Source organism: Netta rufina (genome assembly GCF_964035555.1).
Source record: "Netta rufina genome assembly, chromosome: 5".
NCBI lineage: Eukaryota > Metazoa > Chordata > Aves > Anseriformes > Anatidae > Netta > Netta rufina.
In genome coordinates this window covers 19526047-19538871 of record NC_140128.1, presented here as the reverse complement: position 1 = coordinate 19538871, position 12825 = coordinate 19526047, and the positions used below count along the sequence as shown (strand labels likewise).

Here is a 12825-nt window from a genome sequence, read left to right as displayed (position 1 = left end):
GCCCCGCAAGCCCCTGGGAGGGGGATGGAGGCTGGGGGCAAATTCCCTGTGCTGGAAAGGGGAAGTGGTGCCCGGGCGGGCTGCAGCTGGTTTCCAGTAAGTGCCGGGGGCCCGTCACGGAAAACAGCCCCCCCTGCACCTCCGGGACTGGGGAGGCCACGCGTGAGACGAGGGGAAAATAGGGAATGGCATAGCTCAGGGCAGGCGGCAGTAGGGCTGAGCACTCGCTTCTCCCTGAGCCTGACCCAGCTCTGCGGGGAGCGTTTAAAACCAAGAAGCCCCCGGGGGCAGACAGGCAAAGGCCTTGCCCCAGGCCTCGAGTGCTGACACCCTGGAGCCCAAGCACCTGCTCTGGGCCCCTTTCTCCTTTACACTTCTCTCTTGTGAGGAATTTTCCTCTTCCTTTCCAGGAACTTCTCCCTGTTGCTTAAGAGGAAGTGCTGAAAGGCTCCCAATAATTTCTTTGCTCCCCAATAATTTCTTCTCCTTCCTTGCCAGGATTTCCCCCCGGTGCATTGTACAAAGTTCCCCCGCTGTCCCTCTCTGTTGCCCTGCAGGAAATTTCCCTGTTACTTCCCAGGGACCCCTTCCTTGTCTTCCAGGAACGTTCCCCGTGGCTTTGCAGGATATTTCCCTCCCACTGGTTTTTGGGAAGCTCCTCCCTTGCTTCCTAGGAGATTTCCTTGTTCCTTCTCAGCAAATATTCACCTTCCTTTCTGGGAAGATCCTCCCTTGCTTCCTAGCCTCTTTTGCTCCAGGAAATTTCCCCTTCATGCTCCGAAAAAATGTCACTTACTTACTAAGCATTTTCCCCCTTCGCTTTCCAAGGATTTTACCAATTTTCCAAAGGTTTTTTGTTTTTGTTTTTGTTTTCAGAAAGACATTTTTTATTTTTATTTTTTTTAAAGAAATGTCATTGTTGCTTCTTAGCACTTTTTCCTCTTTGCTTCCCAGGAGACACCCCGTATGGTTTTCTATATCCTCCAGGAATTCCCATTGTGTTTTTGAGGAAATGCCCCTGTTAGCTCCCCCATTACTTTCTAGGCACACCACCCATTGCTGTCTACAAAATTCCTGATGATTCCCAGGAAATTTGGCCCTTTGCTTGTGACGAATTCCTCCCCCTAGAGCTTTCTAGGGCATTCCTACCTCGTCTTGCAGGAAATTTCCCCGTCACCCTCCAGGATATTTCACTGTAGCTTTTAAAGATTTCTCTCTCATTTCCCCAGACTTTTCCCTTTTGCTTTGTAGGATTTTCCTCCCCCTGCTTTAGGACATTTCCTCCTCGCTTTCCAGGCAGCTGCACTTCTCAGCGCATTTCCCCCCTTTCCTCCAAGGCAGTTTTTCCTTGCCCAGACCAGGCACTAAGCACCAAAAAGCTCCAGATCCAGTGCCAGGGCAGGGACAAGGTGACACAGGACAACGTACGGCCGAAAGGGGCCTGTGGCCAAGGGGAACCCCATGCTGGAGCAATGGGGTTATGTTGCTCCAGGTGCCACCCCTGCTGTCCCCTGCCCTGTGGACACGTCACCTGCAGAGAGGGGAGCAGAGACCTGGCCAGGGCGGGCAGAGCTGTGTTGCTCTCAGCACGTTTGTTTGCTTTTCTTTCTTAATACTGGAAAAAAAATAAACATTTAGAGGTTTCTATGAATAGGTGATTAACTGACTGGAATCCCCCCACTCCAACCTGTATTTGGCTTTTGGCCGGTGACAGCCTGCGGGGTCACAGCCACTGCCACCTCCCGAGCCCCTCAGGTGCCCCCCAGCCCTCACCCCTCCGAAATGCAGGGTGGGGAAAGCAGGGAGGAAAAGAGCTCCGAGCCCCCCCAAACTTACACCTGGGTTTGGAAAACCATAAACGTCGGCCTCTCAGCAAGTGGGACTTGGGGTAGTTTGCTGCTTTCTGGTGTGCATCCCACCTCCCTTCCTTATTTTTGCAAAGCTCAGGCTGACTTCTTTCAATTTCCCCGTGAGGCACCAGAGGAGCTGGACGTTTCAGGAGGAGGGAGCAGTTCCATGAAGAGGTTTTTAAAAGCATCTAAAAGAAGGGGAACTTTCCCTCGATTTCAGCCCTGCACCTGCACCAAGTTTCACCCCCAGCTGCCAACACTCAGACAGCACAAGGGGGGGGTCCCTGGGTCACCAGCTTTAAGGGGCAATCCCCGTGCAGAAGGGTGAGCAGAACCCCCCTGCTTTAGATGCAGGGTTTCTCTGAGGGACCCTCTTTGTGAATCACAAAGCAGCAAAGAAAAAAAAAAAGAAGAAAAAACAGAAAACCACAAATCTTTCTCTTTTAATCCACCCAGAGGAAATCCAGAGCAAGAGCAGCATCACGGCACTACACACACCACAGACATCTATCGGACTCAGAGATCATCTCTGCACAGATTCCTTCCCAGGTACAAGGAAAAGTCATAAAAAAGGAAAGTGATTCACAGAAGCAAAGTGACAAGTAACGAATCAGCCACAGAACAACTTTTTTTCTAAGAGAAAGGGGACACATCTAGGAAGAAGGCCCTCAACGCACAGCTTTTGAAAAAAAGACTAACCCAAGGACATTGAAACAGGGGTGGTTTTCTCTCAAACATTAAAAACATGGATTTTTTTGTTAAATTAATTTAAATATACATCTGAAACACAAACACCAAGCAAGCGCCTGGAGAAAAAAAGTGAAAAGAAGGAATGAAAAGTGGATTTGACTGGTTTAATTTAAACATCAAGGTCAGGTGGATTGCAGCAAATGGAATAAATAATGGAGATCACGCTGGGTTTGACGATCTAGCACTTAAGATAATTTAAGCTAGAATTAATAACACAGCCCAAGAGAGTACTTAGTAAGGAAGTCCTCTGACAAGTGATTTGAGCTGGGCAGTATCCCTTTGACAGCGTGGGTTCTTCAGTGTGGATTTGCCCCCTGCCACCCAACAGCGATCGCGACCCCAGGAGCGAGCAGGATGATGAGATTTTGTGGTCCACAGGCCTCCATCCCGTAACCACGCAGGTGCCAACAGCTCCTCGAAACAAAACCAGACCTTGTGTTTTCACCTGGCGAGGTACAAACAAATGCACAGCCCTTACAGTGTGGCTCCTGGAGCTTGGGCCCTATGGAAACAGAACAGGTTCCTCCCTTCCTGCACATGGGGCCAGGCCAGAAAATGTGCACGGCTAACCGTGCACCCGCTGCGGCCACCACTTGATGCTTGGGGCGGGGAGGCTGAAGGAATGTGAGTGGTTTCTTTTTACTTGGTTGGTTTTCCCTCCCCACAGCCCCTGCTTATAAAAAAAAAAAAAAAAAAAAAAAGTTGATCCCAAGTTCCTCTCCCTCCCCTGCCTGCAGCCAAGCAGTGAAGCACCTTCGGACGTCCATAGGATCCCACGGACATGTTCCCTGCAGAGCAGCCAGCTCAGCTCTGCGTCTCGCTGATGTGCGTGTGACACCTAGCTGGGAGGGAAGTCCCTTTGCTTTAAAACAGAAATCATTACAAAACACTAGCAATGAGCCTCTTTCCCTTCCTCCGATCTCCAAAAGATTCAACTAAGTCTAACTCAATTTTGAGCAAGGGAGAGGGAAGGGGCGGAGGTTTCCAGGCCAAGGAACTTGCCAGCTCCAGCATCCCCTCCTGCCGCCCCTCCAGCAGCACTGGGCCCCCTGTGCAAAGCACCTGCCCCAGCTGGGGCCCAGCACAGCCAAGGAGGGGCTGAGGGGACACAGGACACTGCTGCCCCTCCAGCTCCTCCTCAGCCAGCTGCAGCCCCCAGGAAGGAAGAGGGAGCTGAGGTGGACGAGGGCTCAGGTTATTATTTCCCCGTCCCTCTTCCTTCCAGATGCTGGGAGGAGACTTAGGGGTCTGAAGGCCCAGTCTGTGCTTACCAGTGTCCTTAAGAATGACAATTAAAAACAAACAACAAAAAAGGAAAAAAAAAAAAGAACAAGATATGCATAATTAGGTATTGTCCGTGGCAGGAGCAGGAGGGGGCAGGTTCCAGGTGAAGACAGAACAGGGACTCTCTCCCTCCCCATGCTTGCTCGCCTGGAGACCACCTCCACTCGGCGCTCCGGCACAAACCCTTTGTGCTGTTGCTCTGACACCAATCGACACGGATGACAGACACGGGGATGAATTGGGCTCGGCAGAGGACGGGCAGGCACACGCAGGCATGCCGGGGCTAGGCCCGGTGCTTCGGGAGCATGTCCAGGAGGAACTCGGCGATGCCGATGAAGTAGACGACTTGTGCGATGCCGAAGAGAGGGGCAATGACCAGGGCTCGGCAGTACGCCCCTTTCAGGAAGGCCGTGGGCCCTTCCTTCTGCCAGATCTTCCTGGGGAGAGACAGCACAGCTCAGTGTCCACCTCATCCCTCCACATGGTGGGACAGCCTCTGGCTTTCCACCTCCACCCGTTACTAAACCCAAGTCCCCACACATCACCTACCTCTCCCCACGGGGCCCCATTCACCTCCCCGGCCAGGAGCAGAGGTGCCTGCACAGCTCGGGATATAAAACCAAGAGAACCCACTGCTGCAGCCAGTGCTTGGAGCTCTCCCGAGAGGGATACGAGGCTGAATGCTGTCAGATTTTCAAACAGGGCCTTGGGAGGCACAGCCACGCCAGTGCCTCCCTTTGCAAAATTAAAAGCTTGCTGTTGTGACGGCTGGGGCTTTGACAGAAGAGGGCCCTTTGCTATATTTGCATTGCTTAAAATAGGAGCAAGTTCCCTTTTATGTACCTATATATATGGCCAGTATATATCTGGTCTCGTATATATTTATATACCTATATACACAGGTATCTGCATATACACACAGATATCTGTGTATGTGTGTATCCGTTTGTTTATCTATCTATATCTAGGTAGATAGAGGGAACCTGCAGTGGGGAAGCAGCTGGCTGGGTCTAGAAGCAGCACCAGCAGGTGCCGTACGGTCGATGATCTGTCCCACAAGGATGCTTACTTGGTGCAGTCCAGGATTCCTGAGTACGTGTCCTCGTTTACTCCCCTCCGCAGGGACTGCAGTCGTGTTTTGATCACTGGGGAGAAAGAGGAGAGACAGCGGTGAGTGAGTGGCTGCCCTTCCACCTGCAGTCACTGGTTTCAAAGCAGGCAAGAGCCAAACCTGCCAGCAATGTCTTTAAGACAGCCAAAAGGAGATCACTAGGAACAGACACCATTTTCATACATTTATCAGCAAAATGGGGAAAAGCAAACCCATTCCTTTACAAACGGACAAAAATAAAACACAACCACCCAAAAGCTGACCACCCCTTCCCCTCACTGTGACCTAGGAAGCCTTCCAAAGCTGGCCTAGCTTTAAATAATTCCAAGTCAGTATTCGTGTACAAAATGGTAGCTCATTTTCAAATGCTCAGCTCTGTCTGGAAGAGCAGACCAAAGCATCGAAAATACATGGTGCTGCTCTTAGATGTCTTCCCACCATGAAGCGTGTAATGTTGAGAAGAGTTGCCTTCTGCTGTTTTTCACAGCAGAGCCACCAGGAGGTGTCATTTAAGGCAGATGTTGTGGGGCAGGAGGAAAGGGATACTGCCCACGACCTCTGGAACGCGTGTGAGCGGCTGGCATGGCATCGCTGCACGTGGCAACGTGCCTTGTCAGGGGCACATCCTTCAAAGAAAGGCTGAAACAAATGGCATCCTCTTCCTGCTGTGCCTAGCCAGCACTGCAAAGCTCTGTGTAAACAGCAGCCCAGGTCATGCCCAACTGCAGGAAATGCCTCCCGCTGCGGGAGGCAGCTCTGGCAGCAGGGCTCCCTTCCCACACCTCCCCCAGGTTCACAGCATGTGGAGGCAGGCCTGGTCACCCTCCTCCTCAACTCGGCGACCCCAGGGCCTCTGGCAGCTGCTCTGTGGCTGCAGGCGGCCAGGGGAGCACTCACCATCACAGGGGTTGACAGCCACGGCGGCCGTGCTGCCAGCCACGCAGCCGGAGAGGAAGGACACGTAGAAGGGGGCCTTGACGCTGGGGTCCTTCTGGCCCAGCTTGTTCAGGTTTGCAAACAGCGGGAAGTAAACGATGGAGAACGGCACGTCCCTGGTGGAGGGAAGGAGGAGGACAAGGATGAGCAAAATCAAAGTGAGAAAGTCAGTGAAACTTGGCAGGGTCAAAGCTGACTGTGTGGGAGGTTCCCATGCAGGAAGCCAAACGATGCCACCCCTCTGATTTCTCAACGCCCAAAATGAAGACCCCAGCACACTCAGAGGTCAACATTTTTCAACTGAAAGACGTTCACAGCCTGCCCCCCACCCCACCAGGCCTTGCTCTTGTTCTGCCCTCCTTAAATCTGCGTGTGAGCCCAGGTAAAGGGTGTCAGAGCGGGCGCTGGGCCCTGCAGCCAGCCTCCTACCTTAGCAGCGTGGCCCCCAGGCCCTTGTAGAGCCCCGCGATGCCCTTGCTGCGCAGCAGCTCCCTGGTTATCTGCGTCGCCGTGGGCCGCGCTTCCACCACCGGCTCCGCTGCCCCCGCCGCAGAGGACGAGGAGAGCTGGGCCTGAGCCGCCATCAGCTTCTTCTGGGCCGCTGGGGAGAAGCAGAGAGAGCTGCTCTGCAAGGTGCTCACCGTGCTTCACGCCCCTGCTCTCGGCCTCCTTCCCTCGGAAGCGATCAGCAGCTCGGCAGCTCCTCGGCTCCTTGCAGGAGCCCTTTCAAGCCGCGATGCGTTTCTGCTGTCTGGCCAGGAGGTGGAGAGCACATCAACCTGTGAGCAACCAATTCTGGTACGCCACGGGCCCCTGGCCGCCCGGAGAACAGGCTGTTCGGGCAGCGAGAGCCTCTTCTGAGCCCTCAAACCGCGGCTTAATTCCTTCAAACATTTCCAAATGCTACACACAAAGAGGATAAGGCCTGCACTGCAAACAGCAAGCAGAGGAATGGAAAATAAAGCTGTGATTATTCAGAGCCTGGCCCCCAACTTCTTCCAAACCCAGCACGTCGGGAGAATTTTATTTACCGGTTCAGCCACAGCTGCTGCTTTTGTCAGGAGGAAAATAAAGAGCGAGGGGAGAGAAAAATCATCTGCTAAGGACCCTTGGAAGCTGTCAGAGGGGTGCTATCACACAGGGGGCAAAAGAGAGAGAAAAGACACCAGAAAACACAGGGACGGATGAAGTGCCATAGAACAAGGGAGGATGCTAACCCCTTGGGGATGCAGAAGAACTAATTAGTCTTAATCACGCACAAGCTGAGCACCCAGCCACCTCCGCTGTCTCTCTCCACCCACCAGCAGCGTTTGCTGCTTCACTCCCCAAGCCCTGAGCAAGAAATACCACCTCTTGTAGCCATAAGGGCCTCTGCAAGTGGGGGAGGAAACGAGTTGGAAAGAGAAGAGGAATTTCCACCGCGACCTGAGACACTTCTGGCCCGGGAGGGTGGGAGGAAGGAGAAGGGTTTTGGAGGCCAGGCGCACGCACCAATTCGTCCCGCGTCCTGCAGCTGGATTTTGAGCATCTCCATGGGAGTGGTGACGATCACCTGGCAGGTGCCTGCGCCGCAGCCCGCCAGCATCTCCCTCAGCAGCGTCAGCTTCTTCCTGCCCAAAGGAACAGAGAGGCAGTCAGAGGAGGTGGCAAGCATTCAGAAAAAGCCACAAGCCCACCCCGACCAGCCCCAGAACCCCAGGCGCCAAGGCTGCATGTTGTCACGCCGTGCCATCAGGGCACAGCCTTCAGAAAGGGGCATGAAGGGAGACAAGCAGCTTTCCTCCTGCTGGCCTCATCCTCTGAGCACTGACAGCATCCCCACAAACCAAGGCCACAGGCCGAGGAACAGGGCCAAACAATGCAAGTTACTGCTTTCGACTTCTCCGACAGAAGCAGGGTATGTGAAAAGTGGATCTGAGAGTGGAGGAGGCAGCTCCCTGTGGTTTGGCACCTCCTCACCTCACTGCCTTTCCCAGCCTGCGTCCCAAAGGCAGGAACAGCACCAAACTGCTCCTGCCTGAGGGACGAGGGATGGGGCAGGCCCCCAGCACTGCAGCACTGTGCTTTTCTGAGAGCTGGGGACACCGGGAGCATGTTCTTGCCTTACAAAACATAGCTGTCCCCCTCCCAAAGCCACGAAACATCCCAGCTGAGACTCAAAGAGGAACTCAGAAGGCAAATACTCAGAAAGGGTCATTTTTCAGAAACCGAGGAGTTCTCACCCTACAAAAATCTCACCCCCGACACCAGAAATCACTGACTTCATTAAAAGAAAAAAAAAAAAAAAAGTGCTTAGGATCTGTTCCTTTTTTAAAAGAGGAAAAAAAAAGCATAGCTGAATCACACAGACAGAGGAAACGGGCTCCTTTTTTGTTGTTCTAAATGCAAGTAATAGCTTTACTTCCCCCAGCCCTGCTCCTGCAGCAAAACCTCACCTTAAGCAATGTGAGGCAAGCCTCATGCCATGGCAAAGGCAATCTGCCAGCATGACACCCTATCCCCTTGCAAAACCAAGCCAGGGGTTTCATACGCATGCACACACCGCACAGCTGCAGCGCTGCGTGCCAGAAGTTTCAATTCCAGCCCTATAGGAAAGGGAGAGGAAATGCCTTTCAGTCTCTGTTGGGTAAGAGGGAAGCACAGGTTTCGAGCCTGTGACTCTTTCCTAAAACGCCAGGAGCGTGTTATTGATGACGACACGCATGAGCCTGAGCCTTCGGATGAATCCCGCGGGTGCAAACTGCTGGGTCTGAGCGCGACGAGCAGCGTCCGGACTGCTCCCAGGAGCTGTCAGCGCTGCGTGCTGAGCAGCACACAGCGTGAGGGATCTGCTCGGGGTCCCCCAGGCTGGGCACGCTGCTCTGCTCCGCTCCCGGGCTCCCTCCAGCCCCGCTCACGCCGCCACAGGGCACCCCAGGACACGGCGGGACCGCCGGGAGGCTGACGGCGCACGGCGAGCCTGCTGCCTGCCACGTCCACTGCGCCCGCTCCCCCAGCTCTCATCTTCCCCAGGCAGGGCACCAGAGCAGGGGATTAGAGGCACAAAGCCACGGCAGGGATTACCAGTCCCTAAATATAGAGCTCTCCTTTGAGGCCGAAGGAAGGAACATTTCACAGCCCTCCCTTTCCAAATTCACCCGCAGAGCTGAGCCCCGCTCCCTGCTCTGCGAGGCAGAGCATCTCCCGCTCCAGAAAGAGCCCTGGGGCACACAGCTCCTGCCTTTCATCCACGGGAACAGCTTTGATTCCCAGTTCAAAAGATCAGGAAGCCGTGCCCGCGTGCTTCTCTGCGGAGCAGCACCCCAGCCCACAGAAGGCAGCCTGGCTCGGCTGAGCGCCGTGGAGCTGCGCCAGCACAACCCGGTGAAGGATCGGCGTGTGTGGGTGTGTTGGAGAGAGATGCTAAGCAGGTACATCAAAAGCAGCTAGAAAAAGGGCTTCCGGCTTTTCGTTTGCATCTCCTGGGAACCTGGGGAGAGTCCAGGAAGAAAAAAAAACAACAGACCAAGATAAGCAAATCTTCTGTCAGGAGGCTTACAATTTGCCATACAAGGGTCAAACTTCCATTGCAAGACTTCACCAGTCTGCACATAAAATGAGTTGGAAAAGGGTTCGTTTCTGGATAACAAGGGGTTTCAGCTTTAAGGCACCATGGGCCTTGTCCTTAGTGCCTTAAAAAGGGGCACGGCTCAGCCAACTTCAAAAGCCCCGACCCCAGCAAGGAACTGGCCCTACAAAGGCAGGACCCGCCTTTTATCCCAGCAGGAGGGTGCTAAATCTAACACATTCATGTTCGATATAAATTTCAAAAATACAAAGTTTCAAACTAGAGCTGAAAGAGCATAAGACAAAGTCAAAAAGCAGAAACTAAAGATTTTTAGGGCTTTCCAAGAGGAATGCAGCAGTCCAAAGGCAGGACCTCTGAAAGCATCAGTACGTCAATACCAAGGGGCAGCAGACTGCTGCGCGTGGAAGTGAACGTGGGCAGAGCAACGCTCCTGGGCAAGCTGAGCGTGGGCACAGCCCCGTGTTTCGTCCCAGGATGGGCACCTGGGACTTAGCAAGGACACTGCTCCCGTCGTGGGTGCCTGCTGTGATTACTCAGCCCGTCTCCAGCTCCCTCCAGGTTACCAGGGGAAAGTGCACTTACTTTCTGGCTGACCTTTGGGGACTACGATTTCAATGCACTGTAACCCCCTGTGCCTCTGTGTCCTAAATAGAAGAGCATCCCCAAAATAGTTCTCCCTGAATAGACATGGTAAGGTTATCAGCTCTTAACTTGCTCTTTCTCTTAAGGAAGGGCTGGATCCTCCCTCCTACAGGTCCCCGGGGGTTGGATGAGGGTTATCGGCATTAAAGACGTGTCTGGACATCCAGAGGAGAGACTGCCTTGGCCCGTGAGAGCGGGCAAGATGACACAGCAGCTCAGCAGCAGGACTAATGGCAGCATCCTTCCTCCCTCCTAAGCCAAAAGCCTCTCTCTGAAGCCTGTCTACGTGTATGTTGCAGCTTAAGGATCAGCCAGCTGCTTATACAGATGCCACTGAAGAGGTGGTCTGAGTATTTCAGGAGAGCCTGAAAAAAGAGTATATGGAGGAAGGAGCCCTGGGGAGCTGTACCCGCCTGCAAGGGAACAGAGAACAAGCTCCAGTCTCCATATCTGCATGGGAGAGCAGGAAAAGAGCCCTGTCTCTTGTCTCTCTTGGCTACTTCTCCAAGCAAAGCTAGAAAGGAAGAGGGACAGAAAGGAAGAAAAATTGCTGACACTGGCAAAGAAACGACGCAATTGTACCGGCCTTCCTAGGAACCTGAGCTGCTCAGTCAGCAGATTGCCAGCAGATTTGCTCCACAACAGCAAACAAAGTGAAGGTAAAGATTAAAGATGACAGGAGAGGTTAGGGAATACATAATAACGCACCTTGAGGAGGAGCAGCAGGAAACCCATCCAGGAACACTGGATGGAGTTTTTATGAGCAAGAAATCCCTTTTATATGAAGACATGAGACACATTTTACTACAGCCAAGGCAGAGTATTTAACCATGAGCCTTAGAAATGAGCAACAAAACCTGGCAAACACGTGGCAAACAACAGCTGTCTGGCACTCAGCGCTTGGGAGATAAACGTGAGACCTTAGAGGACACTTTAAAGGGAGCGGTGTTTAGGCAGTGCTTAACACCCGAATTCAAAGGGGACAAAAAAACTACGGGCAACACTTGCGTCTATAAAAGAGTTTAGGGGTCTCTCGATATGGCCAGCTTCAGAAAGCAGAGAGAAAATCTTATCTGTTTCCTGAAGCCTAAAGGTAGGAACTTTCCCCTCTCCCTCCATCCTCTGAGGCAGGGAGCAGCCAGCACGGAGCACAACAGCAATGAGGACCCGTGAAGACTTCTGTGGGTCCCTCCTGCTTGTTGTCCTGGGGACTGCAGAGACCCTAAGGCCAAAATAATCACGAGACAGGGCCACGTTAGCAAGGAAGGGGCTTTCCAGCACTCACAAAACTCGCCCCAGCCTCCTTGGTCCGAAATGATGAGGACAGCACGGGAAGGCGAGCGCAGTAAGTTTTGCTTCCTCTGGAAACGAGAAGTGCTAGCAGCAGGCTGCCACACTGGCCTCAACATCAGAATAGAAACAGGAAAAGAAGCAGAAATGAAGTCCCCTAGCCTCTGAACACACATTTCTGGTACCAAAAGAAGTGGAAAAGCACTGGAAAAGGCCACCTGAGTTGATCCCAGGGTGGAGAGGCCTGCGGGAACAGCCACCTTGGGGAGACAGCTCACCAACAGGGGCAGGGGTCCCACCTGCAGTCCTGCAGCCCCAGTATCCCACCTCCTGAAGCATCCAAGAGCACGGCCAGAAAAAAAAAAAAAGGGAGTCTAGCACAAACCTGCAGCGATGCATCCCCAAAATACTCCTTCAGCAATTCGCAGCCAGGAGCTTCCTACACCACGGGTGTTTTCCATCTGGCCTCTTGGAAACAGGCTTTGTGCCACTTTCTTCTTCTAGCAGTTTAAAAGCAGGTTCATTTCAACACAAAGTGTTTCAAAGGAAAGAAAAAAGCACGCTAACAGTTGCTGCATGTCTTGAGGCTATTTTGGGTCATGCTGGATTTGCCACATCTTCTGCTGCCCACACGTGCTTCTTCCACTTGCACGTGGAAGACACACACAGCAAATTTTAATCAGCAAATAGTGATAAAACGTGCACGTGTTATCAGACACAGATCTGATCAACAACGTATTTCAAGCAAGACAAGTGCTAGAAGCTTAGCCGTGAAGGCATTCAATGTCAAATAGATCTAGGAGACTTCTGCAGCTCTCTGAGTCAGAAAAGCACCAGCCCTGACGGCAATCACGTCCTTTAGGATGCTGTCTGAGAGCACGGCATGCTGTGAATGCACAGCCTGCGTTGTGCAAAAAGGGCTTTGGTGAAGCTCAGCCAAGATCTTGGTGGCCAGGAAAAACCACTCACTGTGAAAAAGCAGTGCTTACACCGAGCCGAACTCCCTCAGCTGTACTTCACACCATTTAACCATAATTATATACCCATAAGTGAAGCCATATCCATCAATTGACACACCGAGCAGCTTTGGTCTTCACCTCTCTACCCCCAGGCTATTCTGTTGTTCGTGCCTGGGCTTTGGTTCAGTTGTGAAAGAGGTATCCCTGCCCTGAGGTGTGTTAGCAGGTACACAACCTACTTCACCCTGAGCAGGAGGAGAGGCGTTCGGATGCTGTCCTGCCCTGTCTTCTATCCAAACCAGCGTGAGAGGAAGGGACGGATGCATCTCAAGGGAGAAACCTGCCGACTGCAAAGAGCTTGAAAGATCAAGGCAGGGATTCAGACCCAGCACTTGGGAGCAGCAAGGAGGACATCATCACCTCCCACCCCCTGCA

The 12825-nt window shown here is 52.8% G+C and overlaps 1 protein-coding gene across 1 annotated transcript in view; it reads right to left on the bottom strand.

Annotated features, from left to right (window-relative positions):
- Positions 1-2371: 2371 nt before the first annotated feature.
- The window catches only part of SLC25A22 (solute carrier family 25 member 22), a 32609-nt gene continuing 22155 nt past the window's right edge, over positions 2372-12825 (bottom strand). The window contains exons 6-10 of the mRNA XM_084288271.1: positions 7423-7541; positions 6361-6532; positions 5893-6047; positions 4954-5029; positions 2372-4321 (exon numbers count right to left, since the gene is read on the bottom strand). Coding sequence (XP_084144397.1) covers positions 4168-4321; positions 4954-5029; positions 5893-6047; positions 6361-6532; positions 7423-7541 — 676 coding nt within the window. The 3' untranslated portion in view covers positions 2372-4167. The remainder of the gene's footprint in view (positions 4322-4953; positions 5030-5892; positions 6048-6360; positions 6533-7422; positions 7542-12825) is intronic.